A 23,359-nucleotide genomic window follows, 5' to 3' on the forward strand; every position below is an offset into this window, starting at 1 on the left:
CGATTTTCTAGCCTCTTTGTGTGGTAACTAAAGTTTTATGTACTTTTAGGTCTTGTTCGGATTGGGATTATTGTAATAACTTAGAGGGGAGAAATGAGTAATAATTTTGAGGAGATGAAAATATTTTTGGTAAAATAATAAAATAATAAATAGTAATTTAAAATAAAGGGTATTTTAGTATTTTGGGTAATAAATTGAGTGATGTGATTGATGAGAGGGGGAGTGAAAAAATGTTTAAATGGGTTGGATTATTTAAATAACTCCAACCGAACAAGGCCTTAGATGATAATATTTGTGATCATGTTTGATGGTGATTTTTTTGAAAGTTGTCTGAGTTGGTAATGAATATAACGTAGGAGAAATATAATGTTATAATTTGAATTATATTGTTTTTTTTATGAGTTTTTATTATTTGGTGCGATATTTCACGATTAATTTGATTAGTTGAATCATCTAAAAAAAATTAGATTGAATTTCATTTGATATTATGTGCAATTAAAGATTATGTCTTGACAATTGAAATCCCATAAACTTTGGAAAAAAAAAAAATAATGAAAGAGAACCAGAGTAGTAACAAGAAGATGAAGAATTATGAACATGATGGTTTTGCTTCCTGTTAATTAAATTAGAATAGAAATATCTTGAAGTAATTGTTCCACCTTACCTTTAATGAACATTCTTTTTTTTTCTTTCTTTTATCTCTTTTTTTATTCCTAAGTACAAAATCACGTACTAAGCATGTCTTAAAAAGAGTTTTTTTTTCTTAACATAGACATTATATAACAAAGGAGATGTTACACTGATGCCAATTAACAAAGGAAATACGCAAATAAAATAAAAATAAAATAAAATAAAGACATTAGAAGCAATAAAACATCATAGACAACTTGAGAAACAAACTTTGTTGAACCTAGCTACTCAATGAGCCGTCCACTAATGAGTCGTCCACTAATGAATCAATGAGCCGTCTACTAATGCCATTGGCGTAGATGGTAAGATATGGAATACGACTTTTGTGTAAGATCAAGATAATAAAACTTAAAAGTTCCTAGTAATGAAATGATTGGTCTAGAGTGATGCTGAAAAAAGTATAGTGAGTTAGAATTGAAACTATATATAGTTACAAATGTGGAGTTAATTTCAGTGTTTTGTATATATATATTATTTATTAGTTGTATATTAATTGTTATTATATTAAAGATTAAGTTTAATTAAATTGATCTATTAAATATAAAGTTTAAACACATGCTTAAACATGTATACTAAGTATGAAGTATATTATCCATTGATAAACAAAATAGTAAACGTGTATATTAGAGTTACGTCCACACACAGATAACCGAAGATACGAAAAAACATCTTCATCGAATATTCTTCATTAAGGATTAAAGTACGCCTTCTTCTGCAATTCAGAATATTATTTTAATGAAATAACATTTTATACGTTCCTTGAAGTTTTTGACCGATTACATTATATGATATTTAGCTAGGTCCAAACGCGATTGACATTCTCATTTCAAAAAATATAAATTGCTTGGGGAACATTCTCATATAATTTAAATTTTAATGTGTTTATGTTTTATCCTTGTTTATTAAGTCTACATCATATTGGAAGACCCAAAGTTTAGACCTAAAATATTGATCAACATTAACTTTCTTCCAAACATTTGAGATTAATTAATTAGTTAAACCCAAATCTAATTCTTAAATTCACATCATCATTAGTACATAACCTGTCTCAATATTCATCTTTTATATGAATTCTCATTCCAATTTAGTTTAGAATTAATTTCTCTCCTATTAAAGTCATTATGTTCCTAATATATTAGCAATCTATAATTAATTATTTAATCATATAACAATCATAATAATGAGCAGAATTTAATAGTCCTAGCTATCATAATCCTGCTTAAGTTATTCTGTCACAAATTTAATCAAGGGCTACTATAGAATGACAAACTCTAATTTACAATGGGTTCCTAGATTAAAAGCAAGCCGATCATCGAATGGTTGGGTTTTGCAACAACAAAACCATAGATTTTTTTAAAAATCAAACCCTGCTCTCAAATGAAAAAAGTGATTACACTATGAATGATTGAAATACTTCACAATAAAAGTTTTCCCAACCTCTCTCTCTGGATTAGCCAAAGAACAAGAGAATCAAAAAATCTTAGATTTGTTCACTCTCTCTCAACCTTACTATGTTAAGAGAAAATACCCAAATATGTATTTATATCCTAACCCGTTTTTATAACAGAAAACTCTAAACCGTTTTCATAATAAAAAATCCTGACCCGTTCACTTACCTAGAAGATAAAACCTGACCGCAATGGTAATGAACACCTCAACAATTCTCCCCCTTCCGAGAAATAGGAGAATGTTTCTACAAACATTCATCATTGTGACGCCCCTTTTAGAACTATTCTGGCTTTCGCACAACATATCTAATGATTGCTTCTTGGCAAACTCTTTGTCATCATATCTGAACCGTTCTAATCCGTATTCACTTTCTCCAAACATAACTCTTTCTTCTCGAGCACTGCACAGATCCAATGGTACCTTCTTTTGATGTGTTTTGAACGTGAATGTAAACTTGAATTTTTGCTCACATGTATAACACTTTGCGAGTCACTAAACACCACAAACATGTCTTGTGCTATACCCGTTTCCTTCAATAATTTCTTCATCAATCTCTTTTCCTTACAACATTCAGTAATATCAATATATTTAGCTTCTGTAGTAGACAAAGCAACACATTAATGTAGACGAGACTTCCATGATACATCTCCTCCTTCAAAGGTAAACAAATACCCTGAAGTTGATCTCATTGTGTCAATATTACCACTCATATCTGAATTAGAAAACCCTTTAACATGTGGCTTTCCAGTACCATAACACAAATCATACTTGGAGGTCCCTCAAAGATATCTCATTAGTCACTTAACCACTTCTCAGTGTGCCTTACTAAGATTTGAAAGGAAATGACTAACTACTCCAATTGCATGAGCTATATCCGGTCTTGTGCATACCATTGCATACATCAAACTGTATATTCTGAATCATATGGAACCTTGCACATTTCTTGTCTTTCCTCTTCATCCTTGGGAGATATTGTCTTATTTATTTTCAAGTGTGTAGCCAATGGACAAACAACTGACTTTGCCTTGTCCATATATAATCTTTATAGAATATTCTCAATATATCTCTTGAGACACCCATAAAATTTTCTTCACACGATCACGAATGACCTGTGTTAGATTATAATTTATGAAATGGTTTTGTAATGAATGGATAAAACTAAGTTTTAATTATATATATATATATAATTGTTAAGTCATATCAATTATATAAATATATATAAAGATAATAACAATGTGTTGTAGTACAGTGATAAGTACTTCCGCCTGTCACACTAGTAACCCGGGTTTGAATCTCACCAGGTGCAAATAATAATTAAAATTTTATTATTTCAGGGAAGCGTCCGATTGGATGTCTAAAAAGCGCGTCCGGTTCGGCTGGATGCAAGTTTAGTTGTACGTGTCCGGTTCGGTTGTCTCTACAGTGCATTCAGCTGGATGTCTGGAAATACCGAAGTTGAGAAAAACCGAAAGCGCCTCTAAACTACCGAAGTTGAGCAAAAACCGAAGCTTTCTTCCAACTCATCATCAGGCATCCGAAATGAAGTAAAGGCAGTTGATCTCAACAAATGAATGACTGCCATGTATGTGCTATTATTCAAATTGCCTGTCCACTATCTAGTACACCACGATCTCAGAAATATTCTCTGATGTACTATCCTGGAACACATCCAACGGAAGGAGGACAAGTGTCCATTGAAGAAGATTCGACTGTTATTGTGATTTAAATATACAAGAAGATCAAAGGAAAAAAAAGTAGACTTGGCTCCTAGGGTTCTCTTGAAAATTAAAAACTCTCTCTATACAAGTAGATTTCAAAAGCTCCATGTCTTAGCTCTTTTGTGAGAGGTTGTTTATACCGAAAATCATTGTATCACTTCTTTATATTGTGATTTCTTTGTAAGTTGATAGAGTGTCTATCAACGAGTGTTATGTGCTAGGAGTTCGAAAACAGGTAGTGTCTAAGTCCTGGTTGTTCGATCGAGTTTGTGTAGTGGTTCTATTCAAATAAAATCTTCTAGTGAATATCCTTCTCGAGGTCGAGAAAAAGGGTGACGTATGAGAGTTTGCTCCGAACATCCATAAATAAACTTTGTGTCTTGTGTTCTTTACATTCAGAATCTTCCAACCCTTTATCTGTCGCTTCAAGTCTAAACAAACAGTTTTGTACTTGACTCCGGTCAAGAGTTTGTGAAGACTTGTGAAGAATAAAAATAGAATCTAACCTTTAACAGGGTTATATTTATCTTGAAGTTAAAAAAGCGTACAACATAGTTAGACCCCATCTCTATAGTTGCACTCGATCCTAACAAGTGGTATCAGTGCAGATTCCTATTCTCAAGCAATTAGATATCATCATGTCTTTCTCCAATAAACTTCCAATGTTCTACAATAAAATTATGATGATTGAAAAATTCGTATACAAACACATCTTGCTGCTCAAGATGACGATATGTGGTTCGTTATCACTGATGACCCGATAAAAATTGAGAAGCCAAGATGAAACTGGACAACCGAAGATAAGAGAATGGACAATCTAGATAACGTGGTCAAGAACATTCTATACAAAACTCTTGACAAGAACATGTTTGGAAAGATCAAAGCGTGTTCCACTACCAAGGAGATATGGGAGAAGTTTACCCAACTTTGTGAGGGCAACGAACAAACTAGAGAGAATAAGCTCATGGTTGCCACTCAAAAGTTTGATAGCATCAAGATGCGCCCAGGGGAGTCGATCTTCAAGGAATACCACATCTCAGCTTCTCAAAACCTTCTTGTCCACTAGGTCATAACACTTGTACTTCAATTTTTATCACCATAACCCAAAAATATGCATTGCCTGGTTTTGCATCTATCTTAGACCTCTCATCTTTTGGAACATGCACAAAGGCTCTACAACCAAAAACACGTAAATAGTCATAATTAACATATTTACCTGACTATACGCTTTATGTACACTTATTTATTTTTGGGAAAACGGTTAAAACCATTTCATTAAAATCTCAAAAGTGGGAGGGTCAAGAATCAAAGCTAGACAAACTCTAGCTATGATTAAAAGATGACAATCAAACGACCCTAAAAACCTGATTAGTAGCAATCAAACATACGAAAAATAGAGATTACAAACAAAGATTATAAATTATATTAAATCCTAATTATCCCAATCGGGATTTTTATTTCCATACCAACCTAATGTTTCAACATGTTGTCTTTCTCTTCCCCTTGTCCTTCCCCTTCCCCTTCCCTTTCCTCTTGTAATGAAAGGGGGGTGAACTAAAGAGGTTAATGAATATTGCCTATTCTCTTTCGTATTTTTTCCTTTATATGAACCCGTTCTGATGTGATAAAAAGAATTATTCTTCAGAATTTTTGAGCTCTTCACCTTGTTGTTCTCAACTTGAATTTCGAGATTATTGTATTTATTTTCTTCAACTTCGGCTTTAGAATCCTCAACAATTTTCGATTCCTCTATATCAACCTTGTAATTCTCTTCTTTCTCTAGATTAACTTGAGTATCTTCTTCTCTGTTTTCATCAGCAACCACTTCAACTTGATTTGATTGAGAATCCTTAATTATCTCTTCAACATGATTGGGTTGATGTTCCACCTTCTTCGTACTACTTTCGTCTTGTACAAAAACATTTTTATCTTTTGTTTCTTGATCTTTAACCTCTGTTTCATTTTCCTGCATCTTTACTTTCTGCCTTTATGAATTTTTTGATCTTCTTCCTTAGCCAAATCACAATTTGGGCTTGCATGTTTCATTGTCATACTATTCGGTAGTGTGATTCTAGGATGCACATCAATGCTAATTTTAGCAAATGATAAGTGTTCTCCTCCTTTAATAATTGAGTCCATGTATAATAGTGTACTCAATAAACCTACAAAATGACTAAGAGTTTTTATATTATTCATGTGTGTAGAGATATTCCAAAGTTTGAACCATATATGAGTTGTTTCCTTAGGCTTGCTTAATATGTTCAAATCTTCAGATCATCTTTCCAACTTCATGCAGTTGAATCCAATATATGTATGCCCATTTTTAAGAATTTCATCTAGATTTGATCCCTTCTTAAATTTCAGAAAGTAGAGATCATGTACATTTGCTGAAATTTTCTCCAATCCCTTTTCCTCCCATTGCTTCATAAGTGCCTATTTGGTGACTATGAAGGAAACTCTATTCTTTTCTATGTAGTTTCCCACCACTATATTTTCCCATTCCCTAACACAATTTTCTTCTACTATAATAGGCAATTTAAATTCAATAGGAGAATTTAGTACCTCCACTTTTGTCTGTACATTGCCCAAATAGATTTTCCTTAGTATGCATGATCTTTAGCTTTTTTCTCAATGTTGTTTTTCCAAACTTCGTTGATTTTCCATGTATAATTATTTATGATAGTATAGGTTTTCGATTTAGGAGCATTCATTAACTCCCTCATTTTTGCAATAGACCATTTTACTATCACTTTATATTCATCATTTTTGAATAATTCTAATCTTGGAGATAGTGAATGTTAAGTTGGACTGTTGTGCTTTGTATTTTCTCCTTGCTAAGTATAATCTCTCCTTTTTTAGCATGCATCAGGAGTTTAGTGATTTGGTTTTTTAGTCCAAATAAATTGGCCATTTGATTATACAAACTCCTTATTTCTTCTCCTTGATCCATGCATTATTTTCAAAAGACTTTTGGGCAGCAATTGGGTCTTTGCTGATTTCCTGCACTTTTTTCGTTAATAATTTTTTCAGCTATTTTGTTCATTTCCTTCTCTGTAGTTTCTTTGACTCCTTTAGAAACAAAGTCCTACACTTCTTTGGCTTTGACTCCTTTAAGAACAAAGTCATGCACTTCTTTGGCCTTATTGTTTTCCTTTTACCCATATTCCAATAAGACTTCAGAACAGGGGATCAAAGTCAGAACAACAATCTTGAAACGACCTTATTCAAACCCTAGACGATTTTCCCAATGTGCCGAACGTGTCAAACGTACTTATCGTGTCGAACGTGTCAGACGTGCCGATGATCTTTACTCTGACCATGTTTCCCGTAACCGACTATCAAATCAACTGAATCATGCGACCGAGCAAATTTGCCGAACATGCTGAACGTGTTGATCGTGTCAATCATTCTAATTGTGCCGACGGTCTTGAATCCGACACGATTCTTGATTGAATATGAGAATGAGCTCGTATTTGGGGAAGATTTTCATTCTGCAAACTTATTATTCAATGGCTTGGAGGGAGAACGATTGATCACATACACTGTAGTGCTCATGGCTTCAGTCCAGAAATGCTTAGCTAACTTGGGATGGGAGATCATACTCCTCATCTGTTCTAACATTATTTTGTTCATCCTCTATGTCCTCAATTTTGTTGTGGAGTCTTGGGCACAGTCTGTTTATGTCAAATACCCTACTCTTTGTAATAATCATCAAATGAGCCTATGTACTCTCCCCCCATTATCTGACTGCACCCTCATCAGTTTCCTGTCTGTCTCTTTTTCAACTAGCTTGTGAAAGACCTCGAACCTTCCTACAACTTCATCCTTGGACTTTATAGCATAGACCCAAACCTTCTAGATGCATCGTCTATGAAGGTTACAAAATAAGAAGCATCACCTATGGATGTAATCTTCATAGGACCATATACATCTATATGGACCAACTCAAGAAAATTATTTTTCAATTCCACCTTCGACTTACTGAAGGAGACTCTGTTCTTCTTACCCTTCAAATAGTGCTCACAACATTCAAGATGAGTATCCTTGAAATTAGGTAACTCATTTCTCTTGATTAAAACATTCAACCTTTTTCACTAATATGACCTAGTCTCTTGTGCCACAACTCACAGGATGACTCCATCACGGTAGAATACGCTACATCATAGACAATTTTCAAATTTGTCTTGTATAAGGAACAACATTTCTTACCTCGTGCAACAATCAAGGAACCCTTGCTTAGCTTTCATGCTCCACCACTGAAAACATTACGGTAGCCTCCATCATCAAGTATACCTACAAAAATCAAATTCATTCTCAAACCATGAACATGTCTTACATCTCTCAATGTCAAAAACAACATATGTTTGTCTCAATTCTAACATCACCAAGACCAACTATCTTGGACACACCACTATTTCCCATGCAAACATCACCATGATCACCAGCTTTGTGAGATTGAAAATAACCTTTGTATGGAGTAATATAGAATGAGGCACATGTGTCAACAATCCATGTTGTTTCATTGAAAGACGTGCTAAAACATGAGTCTTAACATTTAAAAGCATATGTCAGCTTACCATCCGAAACAAAAGCAAATGTATCTGCACTCTGTTCTTTCTTTTCTCTAAGTTTCACCATACCCTTTACTTTATCATTTTTCAATTTACAGCACTCGTTTTTTCAATGACCCATTTTGCTACAGTAATGAAAATCACCATCCTTCTTCGGAGCTGTAGACTTCCCATACTCGAACCACTTCTTTATCATTTGATCTTCCTTTATCATTAACCAACATATCAGACTTAGAGGATTTATCCCCTTTTCGATTCTCCTCATCAAGTAAGGAACTGGTGACAAATGTCATGTTGACTTTACAATTTGGTGTTGAGTTGCTGAGAGTGATAATAAGTGTCTCCCAACTTTGTAGGCAAAAAGCCAAGAACTTAAAGTGCTTGCACCTCATCATCAAAGTTTATCTTTATACTACTCAACTGATTCAAAATATTTTGAAATTCATTCAAGTGCTCAGCAATTGATTTATTATCAATGTACTTCAAGTTCACTAGCCTTCGTACTAGTGCTGCTTTATTCCCTGTTGACCTTCCGACGTAGAGAGCTTCAAGTTTGCTCCACACACCATACGTCGTAGTCAAGTTCTCAACATGGTGCACAACATTTACACCAACCCACGAACGAATAAACCTGCACGATTTTCTATATATCTTTTTCCAATCAACCTCTTTTGTACTCTCAAGTGTAACACCCTCATTTTTAATTGCTTCATTCAAATCATCTAAAACTAATATATCACTATTCATCAGTTTCCATTGCCTATAGTTTGTACCATTCAGACTCACCATATTAGGTCTAGATTTCCCCATTATTATAGTCTTAACAACTGACAACCCCCCCCCAACAAAGAAACCAGTTGATATCCTCTTTGAATTTCGTCAGGTAACTAGAAGAACACTTTACTCCAATATTAAAACAGGTAACCAATCAATACTGCTGTGATACAACTATTGGGTTTTGCAATAGAAAAATCACAGATCTTCTTAGAAATCAAATCATGCTCTCAAATGAAAGAAGTGATTACACTAGGAATGATTGGAATACTCCACAATCAAAAGCTCCCCAACATCTCTCTCTAGATCAGCCAAAGAACAAGAGAACTAGAAACCCTAGATCTGTTCACTCTCTCAACCTTACTATGTTAAGAGAAAATATCCAAAAATATATTTATACCTTCACCCGTTTTCATAACCAAAAAATCCTAACCCGTTTTCATAACAAAAAATCCTAACCCGTTTTCATAATAGAAACCCTGACCCGTTTACTTATCTGGAAGATAAAACCCGACCGCAATAAAAAAGAACACTTCAACACGAACCACCTGGAAAAATCGAGGTAAATGGGACATATGTCGGAGGGTTGATGGTAATACAAAGTTGAGCTTGAATGCTTTCAAGGAGCTAGCTTATGCTCTTGGTTGAGTAAAATCGAAAGAGCGAAAGAAGTTGAGGATGAAAAAACTATGTTGAGAGATTATGTATTGTGAGATATAACTCTTCCCACAAAGATTTGTTTGAGATTTTTGAAGCGGTGTCAATTGAAAGACAATTAGTGAGTTTCATTGTATTGATGAAAAGATAATGTAAAATTATCAAAGCAAACAAGCTAAATAATGTGAAAGAAAAGACTACATGGAGGTGTTACATTTATTTATTGTTAATATTAAATAGTGTTAAATTTAACATAAAAAAATAGAAAAGACCAAATGTGACAACACCATCATTGATGAGTAAAGTTATAGTCAAGTGGAATTGAGTACTCTTCTTATCCTTACCTCGAGCATTGACAATTTGGTATGATCTTGTTGAGTAAAGTTAATGAAGTGAGTTGGAATCATCAAATCTTATAGGTTCCTTTGAAGGAAAGATAATTTGACATTATTGTTTTTTAATTATCTATTATTTCATGACAATTTTTGTATTGATTTGTACTTAAATTGATAATTATCTAATAATGTCAATGGAATATGTGAAAGTTCATATGGTCAAAATGTTTCAAGTTCGATCCTTAAATGAGATTTAAGCGTCATTTTTCTAGTTATCTTATTAATTCACGACAATTTTTGTCGTAATTTATAATTATTTTTTCAAACTTATGCGACAATTATGACAATTATGTTTATAGTTATTGATTTTGATAGGGTGTAAATTTTTTATTAATTCATATTTTTGTGAATAACATATGATTTTCGTGAAAAAAAAGTCAAATTAATATTAAGACTAGAAAGAAAAAAAAAATCCATTTAATACCGTTATTATGACATGAGCCTAAATAAACGTCAAACTTCATTCTCTTTGTTTAATAAACATTCAGAACTTTATAAATTTATTGGAGTTTATTGAAAAGTAGCATGAGAAAATCATTAATTAACTAAATTTTCATTCTCAATTGTGCATTAGTTAATCTATTTGCATATTTATATTTTTCCACTACCATTTAATTTTATTATCTCAAAACTTTACATGCAATTAGTTGACTAAACAGTCTATTGAATAAAAAAAAGACAAAATAATCATTAACAAACATTCTCTAAGATACTACAAACTTTGTGCCTTTGTTCATCTGTGAGCTCCTTGGGAAAATCCACCACGAAATGGATCACAAGGTTTCCCCTTCTTCCTAGCTCCTTCGATTTCGGCATCCCTTGCCCGACAATGACCTTCTCGAAACCGGTCTCTATCATCTCGTCGTCGAACTTCAATTTTATCTCCTCTCCTCCTAATAATGCAATCGTGATCATGCATCCAGTGAGGGCATCCACTAGTGGTATTTTGAATTCCATCAACAAATCATCGCCTCCTCGTCTAACATACATTGGGTGCTTCTTCTCCATTATGACTAGAATTATGTCGGCTTGACATGTCCCTAATTTTTCGTTTCCGATCCCTGGAAACGTTAATTTCGTTCCTTTTTTCCATCCTGGTTGCACTTTTATGGTAAGTTGTTCCTCCTCATGTGTCAAGAACCTGAAATAAAATAGTAGTGTTAAATCGTATTTTAAAAGTAACTGTAAAATTATTTGATAATTTTTAATCAGGACATACTTTTAACTGTATAATACCTAACCTAAACTAAAATTTAAAATACAAAAAATCTCAAATAACCCAATGAAAATATCAATATACCATAATTAGATTTTATCCTTATTAGTCTTTTGTATATATCCCTATTAAACATTAAAGATTGATGGATGTATTTCATTGAATCATTCAACCCATCCCTTTTCTGTTAGGTTTTATTCTCATGGTTAGAGAGTCCTAACTTGGTGTGATTTTATTTAAGTCCATATTATATAATGTAAAGAAATATTATTTTTTTTCTAGGTTTTCAGTAAGTTTTACATACCCACCAGAGAATGCAGAGAAAAAACAAATTCATAGTTTGAGGCAGCAGTTTGGAGAAAAAAATTTTTGATAGCTTGTTGGTTATTTATATGACTACGTTATGAATAGTTAAAATCTATATTCTAAAGCTTCTAAGTCAGTCTGATAAAAACCAGAATTACAGAATTAGTATGGTTGGTTGATCTTACTCTTTTTTGTCTTTGTTGTTATTTGTCAAAATTATTGTGTGATTTTGATGCAATTGATTAGACTATAGTTTGGATATATCTAAACTAAACACTTATTTATAAAAAAAAAATTGATGATAGTGAATTGTTAAATGGTCTATATAGATTCGTGGTTTTACTCTCTTTTTTTTTAGATTTTCCAAGCTAAAATTTGTCATTTCAATTTCTTAAGTTTGTTTATCTCTTAGAATTAATTAGGAAAATGTTATGTTTTTAAAAATACATTTTTCAATAATTTCCCTAAATATTATCAATTATGATAGGAAAATATTTTTATTCTTAAGCAATAGTGCATGACATACCATGGATCTTGGTGGGGAGTTTCTACTTTTCTTTTTCTCAAACATCACATCAAATATACTTTTAACTATTTTTTCATCATTATTTTAGTATTTTATGATTTTAATTTTTACTATATAAATTAAACATATCTTTATGAAATTTATAATAATTTGGCTTGGCATGTTATGCCACTTTACAAATACACTTTTATTTCAGTTGTCATTATTCCTACTTTAGTACTTATAAGTTTATACTTTTACCCGACATGAGAAGCTACATATCTAACTAAAACAATTCCAAAAAAAATAATCTAATCGGAAATGAGATGAAAGTAGCTTAGTTCTCATCATCCATCTTCTCATATATCTCTATACTCTTATCTTCTATTCTTCTTATTGAAATTATGATATTACAAGGTCCTTTCAAGTCATTTGGAAATTCTTTTCCAATCAAATAGAGATAATTTTATGTTTGTATTCATATCATCACTAAAGTTTCTCTAATGTGATTTTCTCTCAAAGAAAAAATATTGACAGCTTGGTCTTCCTTAGAGTTCACACATATACTAATATATTGTAGTTGTGAAATTTATGGACCCGTTGTTAATCCGTATACACAATTATATGAACCGTTAGTACTATATATTTAAAGCTTTTTACATCTCTTGTGATTGCTTAACACATGAATTTCAACATTAAACTAACAACTTTCAATTCAATCACTTTCTCAACTATGTCAAGTAAGTTATGTTCCCTCTTCATTCTAGCTACTTTCACTTCTTATGCATTAATTTGGAGGCTTTTTCGTTTAGAGACATTCAACAAGTGTAGAGTAAATATTCTAAACCTTAAACAATGACATGCTTAATAAGTAAAAGGGAGAGAAAGAACAAACCCGATATCGTTAATGGCATCTCTGGATACCGAGATCTTCTTGACGCATCCAAAGCACAATTCCTCGAGAGAGCACTCTAGGGTTTTCTCCATAGCCAATGGTTTTAGCAAACCATTAGAGCTCGAAAACATAATGGGCACGGTACCTTGCCTACTCGTCATACTTCTCGACATAATCTTCTCCTTTACCGGAGGACCTCCTTCATCAATGGAATGCAAATCCGTTAAAGACCCTTTTTGGCTATAATATTTTCTAGACATAGATTTTCCCATGAACCGATGGCTAGATGTTTGACTCAAACTCCGGGGAAGGGAATTTCCCATGGGAAATTTGTCGGACGATGAAACATCCTTATTTGGTAAATCGAATTCGCTGGCGTTTGTGGTTTCTTCCATGTTTTTGTGGCTCACGGCGGCGGTTAAAGGGTTCCGATGATTCCCACTCTTGTTTCTAGAGAGAGAAGATCCATCATCGAGGCTTGAACTTCTCTTAAGAGGAGATAACTTTGATTGTGGGATATTTTCCATTCTTTTGAAAAAGCTTGGCGAAAGAGAAGATTCATCTTTGTTGATGATCTCGGGGAGATTATATTCTTCGTTATGGTTAGATCCCTAAGAGAAATGAATAATTCAAGAAAGTCAATAACGAAAAAACAAAACAAACCCTAATATACTAATAAGAAGATCTAGCTAGAAGATCCAGATGTTTAATTTACCTTGCGTGATTGATGATCATGAGCAGAACGATGTGATTTTCCATGTGAATCATTTTTGTCACGAGAGTGCTTTTTTGAAACAATGGTTTTATAAGCTTTGCAGAAACCTCCAATGGCGAACATTTTGCGGAGGCGCTGGAACGGTGATTTACGGCGGCGATCTGCCAGCTTGGAATATCGGGGAGAGAGAGAAAGAGAGAGAAAGAAAGAAGAAGAGTTTTTTTTTTGATGATTGCCAAATATAGGGAAGTTACGAATTCTAAGGCTTTTATTAGGCAAAATCAAGTTTTTAAAGAAGACGATTAGTTTCTTACCGTTCGTCGTTTATGGGTTTTTAAATTAAGGTCAATTAATTTTAAGGAAAGAATATCAATTAACCTCCTTATTTTCTAAGTGATGATCATTTAAGTCCTCTACTTTGAACACAATCATATCTATATGGTAAATGAATGAATGAGGGACAATTACCTTAGATACCCTCCGCTGTTTCTACCTGAATTATTTTTGACGGCTGGGGTGGGGAGGGAATGATACATGAACACATACTCCGTTGAGAAGACTATTATTAAACATAATTCAATTTATAATATATGTAATTTATTTATTATTTAAAATTTTAATTTATATATATATATATATATATAACCTTGTATATTATATGACTAATGATAAAAGGGAGAGAATTATGTAAAATTATACATGTCAACATATAAATTGAATTTGAACCCATTTAATAATTTTTATTTCTTCAATTTTTTATTATTAAAAAAATATTTAATAATTTTTCTTTTTAATTTTTATTATTATAAAAAAATTAATTATTATGCATGACACTATAATAAGCATTTAAATTATTTCTCTATCTCAATAATTTATTCTCTCATATTTATTAAAAATTTAAAAACTAATTTCTAATAATAAAAATGAATTAAATTAAATAAATAATAATTAATTATATTATATTCAATTAAAAATATTTACTCAGGTTAATTTAGTATATTAAACTAATAAATTACACAATCTAATTAAGTAGATTAAAGAGTACATAAACATACAAAAACTATGTTACTCTTACAAAATTAAACAACATCGTGATATAATCAAAAAAATATTCTTAATCATCAAAAACTAATCATCAAAAACGAGTCTTTTATAATCAACACATTGACCCCCATACTTCATATTTATTGAAAAAATTAGAAATAATATATAATTTAGAGTAAAAATAATATAATTTAATATTAAAAATAATTGTCTAAAATATAATAAATCAATTTTTTTTCTAGGCTTTGTAATCGATCACAATTTGTTCAATAACTAATTATTTTCTATTTGTTGGTGGATGACATCGCGCTCGTACTTTTAGTGGAGAGTGTATTGTTTTTGTATTCAATATTGTCATTGCTTTAAGCTTTTCAACATCGATAGTAATTGGTATCAAATCATAATTATTTTCAGCACTTGAATGCTCAAAATCAATTACAACTAGTTTGTCGTTCGCATCTTTCGAAATATCCACCAAAATAGAACAAAGTCAATTTTTTTTTCAAAATGTCGAATCTCATATATCAATGGAGTGAGTATTGTGCGTCAATAACTGATTTCATTACAACTATGATCATCATATAAATTAGTGATACTTTGGTACCCATGCTTTATATTTTTGCCTTATTTCTCCCTAATATAATTCATAATTAAGAACATCAAGCACCCCATTCATTATCAACACGGAGATCACATGTCTACATAAAATTTCTCGAAACTCAAATAATCGGAATAAACACTTAACTTGACGATCTAATCCAGTGTAATGTACCATAAAACAAACTTTTCGTAGGGGTTCTACTTTCGTCCCCAATACTACTTCAAATATCAAAATTGTTTCTTATTCTTTAACTATTGAGACATTGCAAAATTTAAACAATTTTAATAACGTGTTAGTGTACACACTTTGAAACCGTCTCTCAATATGATATTATTTGAATGATGTTTTAGAATGTACATAATCATCAAAAAAAAAAAAAAAAAAATATGCATTCATATTTTCACTTCTCTAATATATGAACATAACTGTCCAAAATTTATACGTTTTTCATGCAAAGACATTAACCAAATATTATTGTTCAAGTTAAACTCCTTAATTATTTTCTACCCATTCTCATCACATTCATCAACTATAAGGGATCGAGTTATAGACAATGGTTTTTTTATTTAATTATTTTATTTTATATTATGAATGACTACCTAATTTAGTTTCTTTTCTATGTCAAAAACATAAACGACATTGAGAATTTGGAAATACCTCTACAATACTATATGATTATAGTCTTTGGAGCATGTCCAAGCATACACATAAACCAACATTTGAATAACCATATTAAAAAAAAAAGAAACAATTAGATGAGGAAACTAATTAATAAATTTTATATTTATTTTTTTTATATTATTAATATATTTATAATTTAATATATATATATATATTAAATATAATATATATTTTTAAAATACACATTTATATATTTTATTAAGTCTTCCAATTATTACCTATATGAAAAATAGATAAATAAATAAATTAACTATTAATTATATATATATATATATATATATATATATATATATATAATTAATAGAGAAGAGAAATAATTAATTGAATTAAAAATCATAATAATAATTTTATGTTTAATTTTTTATTCTCTTATACATATATTGATCAAATATAATATATATTTTATTGTTTGTATTCATTCTTACTGTTATTATTCTGAAAAATATAATATATATTTTTAAATATATATATATATATTTGTTTAATTTATTTATTTCCTTATTATTACTTTCAAAAATTTATAAATAAATAAATAAATTAACGAACAAAAATATATAAATATTATTTACAAATTAATATATAAAGATAGAAAAATTATTAATTTATAGAAGAAAGAAAATTTCTAATCAACTATAAAAAAAAAATAAATTATTAATAAATATTTTAAATTATACTTACCTTTTCACTCATTCTATGATATTCTTTCTTTATAAATATTTCGTTCTCTATATTACTCATATATACAAACTTTCAAAAAATATATATATATATTTTAGAAGGAACGGTATAAACCGAGATTTTTTCAAACTGTAAAAAGCAAAAATAATATTAAATTTTTTAACCATTGCTACTATGGTAATAAACTTCATTTCAAATTATTAAAAAAGTAATAATAATTAATTTAGAAGAGTAGCGCACACCATTCGAAATTTAAACTGCTACTCGAAGAGATGCCAAATATACCTAAATGATTGAAAACTAAATTAATGTGATTTGAATAATAACGTAGTATTAATTATGGCACAATATATTTTAATTAAAAATAATGTTTTGCCTAATATATTTTATTTTTCTTGATTTTGATCACTTTGACAAAATTGAATCTAGATGTGTGAAAAACTGATGACAATTATGTTAATACACAATTTAACATTTACAAAAGAATAATCTACAAACTAGGTTATTATTTGGCAACATAAGTGAGAGTACAAGGACTTCTTTTTTGTTTATATAAATTGTGGTTAGATAATGCGTTTATGTTGATATGGGCCCCTTACTATATATTAATCTATTCACTTATTATATTTTGCCATCACATGTTGTTGATGTTTGACCTAAATTTTCAATGAGATACATGTTATGACAGATAATATAGATTTAAGTCTACATAAATTAAAGGATGTGAGTGGGTGGATATTTTTGTGTAAACCTATATAGTTGAAAAGTCCATAATTTTTTATGTATTAATTTAATATTTGTTATAAAATTGTGATTGATTGATTTTATATTTTATATTTTCTTAATTTTTTTTTATATATTTAGTTTTACATTTATTCAATTAATATGTCTATAAATTCATTTATCACTCACAATTTATCAACTTTTTTTTTATAATTTTCAACCAACTAATTATTAAAAAATATTCATACAAGGACTCGTCTCATTAAATTAATTATATTATCTTATATTTTTCTAAAATTCTTTTTTATGTCAACCTATCAATCATTTCCACCTAAAATTCAAATTCAAATATCTCTTTCCTGAGTCATGTTAGTCACTAAAAACGAATTTAAAAATTAAAGTTACCTTGAGTTTGAATTTTCTTTTGATCGAGTTGATTTTATAAAAAATAATATAAGCTATATCTTTTGGTATTGTCACCAAATTTTGAAAGATTTGTAGAGTCTGTCAATGTATTTTCTTATTGACGACATGTTTCTTCTTTTTGATATTTATACATTTGTCGGGAAACTCTTTCGGTAAAATCTCATTTTACTAGTGATAGATAAAACATATGGATAAATGAAATTAAAACAAAAAAAATAAAAAATTAGGAGGTATATTACTCTCCTACCATACTAATAAAAAAAATCAGAGTGGGCTAAACACATGTTTTTCAAACACCCATCACCATGCCTTTAATTGCCATTAAAATTAGGGCCTTCAATTTAGAGCTCGTCTTATTTAGGCAAAATTCAATTTTTTTTTGGCTCTTTTATTATTTGACATATTTATTTGAGCATTGCGTAATTGCTATGCTGAATTATCAAACAACAAAAAATTATGTCATTCACTATCACAAAAACTCGAGCAATGTTCATTTACAATATTTCATCACCCACTATATTAAATAAATGATACTCAACAAATTTTTTACTACTTTGCGAGAATTTCGGCATGGAATTATAGCAATGATCCACAAAACCATTATTTTGGCATCACAACTGTAAAAACTTAAGCGTCGTCAATTTGCGACATTTCATTACCTATTTGTTGGAATTTATAGGTCACTATTATAATAAATAATTGTGCAAATATCATATTTTAAATAAATCAAAATAATTTGATCTAATGTGAAATAAAGTTTATAGGCTTATGAGTGTTTGTCATGAATATAAATTGAGGATACTTAAGTAAATATCAAATTTTATGAAATGGCTAAATTAAAAATGTTCAAACCAAAATAACTAACATTATAGTTATTTTGTAACGATATGGTCGAGTTTGATGAGGTACATTTGATGTATAGTCAATTTCATCTTTACGTCCCTATCAACCTAGAGAGTCCCCATCAACCTAGAGAGAAGTACTCATCAATTGGAAGATCTTAAGTCCTCTTATAACTAATCATAGTTTTAATTTCTCAAACAGATAAATTAAGATTTGATTATGCTAGAAATTATATCGGGTGTAGATATATGCAAATTTCTAATTATGTGAGAAATTATATCTTAAAAGCATTTTATTCCAAATACATATATATTTATATATTTTGATTTGTGATAATTTCAAATAAATTTAATGTAAAATACACAAATTTATGATAACAATTATCATGAAAACTAATAAATTTTAGGATGGAAGGAAGAATTATATGAAATTGATATAATATATATTATAAATTTAAGAGAGAATTGAGGAGTATATGTTTATTTTAGGTATTTATAAATTAAGAAAAATATTTTATTGTATTCTTTATATTTTATTTTATATGAAGATTAAAAGAATACAGTCAAATTTATTAAGATTTTTTTTTTGAATTTGGTTGAATGAAAATTTATTATTTATTTAATAAGGGAGTCCATTTATTTTGTTCAATTAATTACGATACTATTTTTATAATAAAATTAAATAAACATGTTATTTATCCAACAAAATTACTTGTTTATTCAGTAAATGACATTTAAACTCAAAATTAATGATATTATAGTTCATTAATTGAATTGATACAAATAATTATCTTTTGCTCAAATTGATAGTATTGTGTAATTCATGTGATTATATTATTTGATTCAAAGATTGATAATTAATTGATCGAATTACATAAATACTTAGTGAGGGTAAACATGTAATAATTATAAAGTCTTATTTATCTGAATAATTAATCTATCCAAAGACAAATTAAATTATTTGACATGTCTTATTATTAATGTTTGATCATTACAACATAATACTATAATGCCCAAATACTTGATATTAATGCTGTTAAGAATTTTGAGACGGGATAAATCATAATTTGAATTTAATTATTACTTAAATTATTAACATCAACATGTTATTATTATAATTTATTATTTTTTTAGTATAGTTGTTGCTACTATATCTACTAATGCTAATTCAGTTTGAAAACAATTTTAATGATTATATAAGAAGTGATAATGTTACATGGCTATAAGGAATTATATTTTCCTTAATTTTCTTACCTTATTGTTTTGGGATTTTCGTGTTTCTCTAGTCAACATTCTTCTGAATTGGAGATTGTACAATTTCACCCGATTCAACTGTCTCTACTTTATATTTCCCATTTCCTTCACCCATTTCCCCTTTCTTACTTTCTCCCACGCTTTCCCTTTCCACTACCTCTTTAGTATTGATTCTTGTTTCCAGGTCAAGTTTCTTTGTTAACTCTTCATTTTCAGCATTTGATTCTAAATTTCTTACAACTCTATCTTCCTTCCAATGTTCTTTAAAATAATGTTCTAAATTTCATTTCTTATCTCGATCCTTCTACTTACTCAATACTGATTCTTTAGTAATCTTTTTCTGCCTTTTAATCTCAGCCTTTTCCTTTTCCAACATTTTCTATTCTTCTTTCTGTTTCTTTTCTATCTCTTTCTCGATATTCTTCTTCCTTTCTTCTTCAATCATTTTCTGGCACTTGTAACAGACATGTTCAAATGTGTTACATTCAAAGTATCTACTCGGCCTCCACTCATATGAGATTCTCATAATTGCGGGTTCGCCTTTTTTGTCTATTATCGTCATCTAGTATGGAAGATTTGATCACGGATGTATCTTAATGCACATCCTAGCTTAAATCATATTCTCACCTTTTTCTGTAGTTGGGTACATGTAGAGTGGACTCACCAATAGGCTCACAAAGTGACTTAATGCTTCAGGGTTATACATGCGAGGAGGGATGTTGCGCAATCGGAACCATATTTGTGCAGTTTCTTTGGGCTTGCTGAAGAGGTTCATACCTTCTGCCCATTTTCAAGTTTCATGCAATTATTCCTAACAAATGTGTCCGTTGATTAGAATACTTTCGAGATTTAATCATTTTTTTAATTTGAGAAAGTACAAGTCATGATGAATGTTTGATGTTAACTTTTCTAGACCATTTCCCCCATTGTTTCATTAGGGTTTTTTTGGTCACTAGAAATGACACATTATTTCTTCCGATGAAATTTCCCACTATGACATTCTTCCATGACTTTACACAGTTTTCCTCAACTTCTTGGGGTAGATTGAATTCAAACAGGGAACTGGTAATTTCAACATTTGACTTAAATATTCCAAGGAAAATCTTTTGCCTTTCCTTAACTGGGTTGTTAACTTTTATTTCCCCTTTGTTCTTCTATCCTATATTCTGTTTTTGTTGTTCATTCTACTCATTACTATGGTTTTTTCATATTTTCTGATATTTACTCTAATTTTGCTATGTTTTCTGATCATTCCCTTGAGTTTTTCTCTATTCTTCAGCTTTATTCCAGACCTGGTCTACATTCCAATTAGAATTGTTCTCGATGAATTAGACTATGGTTTTGGGGCATTTAGAGAACTCTCTCAAAGTTTCAACAGACCAGCTTATCATACTTCTCTTTTTAGGAGATTCCAGTCTTGTAGATAATGCATATTGAGCTGCTCTGTGTACTGTTGACTTTTCTCTTTGCTTAAAATGATTTGGACTTTCTTGTTCAGTATCAATAACTTTGTTATCTGATTTCTAAGCCCTTTCAAGTTGGCCGTATCATTAAAACCGACCATCCATTTCCTCGGGTCTGTTTCTTTACCCAATGCTTTCGCTGCCGTTCTCTATGTTTTTCTTGTTTCTCCCAGATTTTTTGCATTAATTCTTTATCTTTTCAATTATTTCTAGATTACATTCCCCGCTTCTTCGTCTGTGTCAGGTATCACAATAGTCTCAAATTGAAATTGATTCCCATTAGAATCCGAGTTAATAACCTGTGCATTTTTATTTCCTAGACTATTTTTCTGCACCACTCTATCTTTTCCTAGAGCATGTCCTAGACTATCACAATCTAGGCTATCAACATGTATTCCACTAACAGTTCTATTATCATTTACATTCATCTCATGAGTATTATTGGGATTGGTAGAAAATACACCTGGCGTGTTCACTACAAAATTCTTATAATTGCTCTTGCTCACGTTAGTTTGATCTCCACACTTTCCTCCTAACTTTGAAGTTCCATGATTTTCAAGAAGGATATTCGTGAGATTCTCTGCCGAGCCTTTGTGGAGGTTAATTGCATTCGAATTTTCTATCTTAGGATCATGAGAGCATGTGTTGGATTCACCCATTGCCCAATTAAGAGAGTTGGCCGTGCTTGTACCAACTGTTGACAAAGAGTGAATTGTCCGTACTGCTGAAGCTACGATGTTTGCAAAGGTCATATTTAAAGTGGCCGACACGGACAAATTCATGTCAGCAAAGCTTTTAATAACTTTACACTACACATAGGTTTGAAATTTGTAAAATTTCAAGGAAATTGATTTCCTGATGTACTCTAGTCTTGACCGAGAATAGTATCAATTGTCAATCGAGAGTGATTGACGGGGAGATTTAGTAATTTTCAGCGAAACGAATAACCTTCCGACCGAGAGATGAAATCGTGATGCACACAACACACGGATCGTAAAGATTGCACAGATGACACAGTTCGCACGACAACGAACTGTGTGTGATTTATTTGCGACTATGACCAAGGGTTTGTTCAACGACGACTACGACAATATTGTCGGCATATCGTGGTGCACACAACACACTAAATGCATAGATTTCATAGTTCGCACTTCACTTAAGGTTTTGCCGTGCTCAGGATATTAAAACGGGACAAATGATTAAGTATGTAGCCCGCAAACACACTTAATCATTTAACTAGGCGTAGAACTTGTCGCCTGACAGGATCGAACCCAGGAACTTAGGGTTAATATCCACTTCTTATTGCTGCTAGGCTAGAAAAGGGATCAAAATGGGACAATAAATTAAGTATGCAACCCGCAAACATACTTAACCATTTAATCGGGCGCAGAACTTGCCGCCTGACGAGCTCGAACTAGGAACTTAGAGTTAATATCCACATCTTATTACCACTAGGCTAGAAGACGGGATAAAATGGGACAACATATTTAGTATGTAGACCGCAAACACACTTAACCATTATGCTAGGCGTAGAATTTGCCGTTTGAAGGGCTTGAACCCAGGAACTTAGGGTTAGTATCTACCTCTTATTACCGCTAGGCTAAATGAAGGGATATTTAAATGGGATAACAAATTAAGTATGTAGCACGCAAACACACTTAACCAATTAACCAGACGTAGAAATTACTACTTGAAGGGCTCGAACCCAGGAACTTAGGGTTAGTATCCACCTCTTATTGCCGCTAGACTTGAACAT

The 23,359-nt window shown here is 30.8% G+C and overlaps 1 protein-coding gene across 1 annotated transcript; it reads right to left on the bottom strand.

The window, feature by feature from the left end:
- Positions 1–10,920: 10,920 nt before the first annotated feature.
- On the bottom strand, positions 10,921–13,780 carry LOC124917810 (dnaJ homolog subfamily B member 4-like). Its single transcript, XM_047458116.1, has 2 exons — positions 13,177–13,780; positions 10,921–11,395 (listed from the first exon to the last, which is right to left on the bottom strand). Exons 1-2 carry the CDS (start codon positions 13,701–13,703, stop codon positions 10,945–10,947), a joined length of 978 nt encoding a protein of 325 aa, XP_047314072.1. The 5' UTR covers positions 13,704–13,780; the 3' UTR covers positions 10,921–10,944.
- Between the last annotated feature and the right edge of the window lie 9,579 nt (positions 13,781–23,359).

This window comes from Impatiens glandulifera, unplaced genomic scaffold (genome assembly GCF_907164915.1).
Source record: "Impatiens glandulifera unplaced genomic scaffold, dImpGla2.1, whole genome shotgun sequence".
Classification (NCBI taxonomy): Eukaryota; Viridiplantae; Streptophyta; class Magnoliopsida; order Ericales; family Balsaminaceae; genus Impatiens; species Impatiens glandulifera.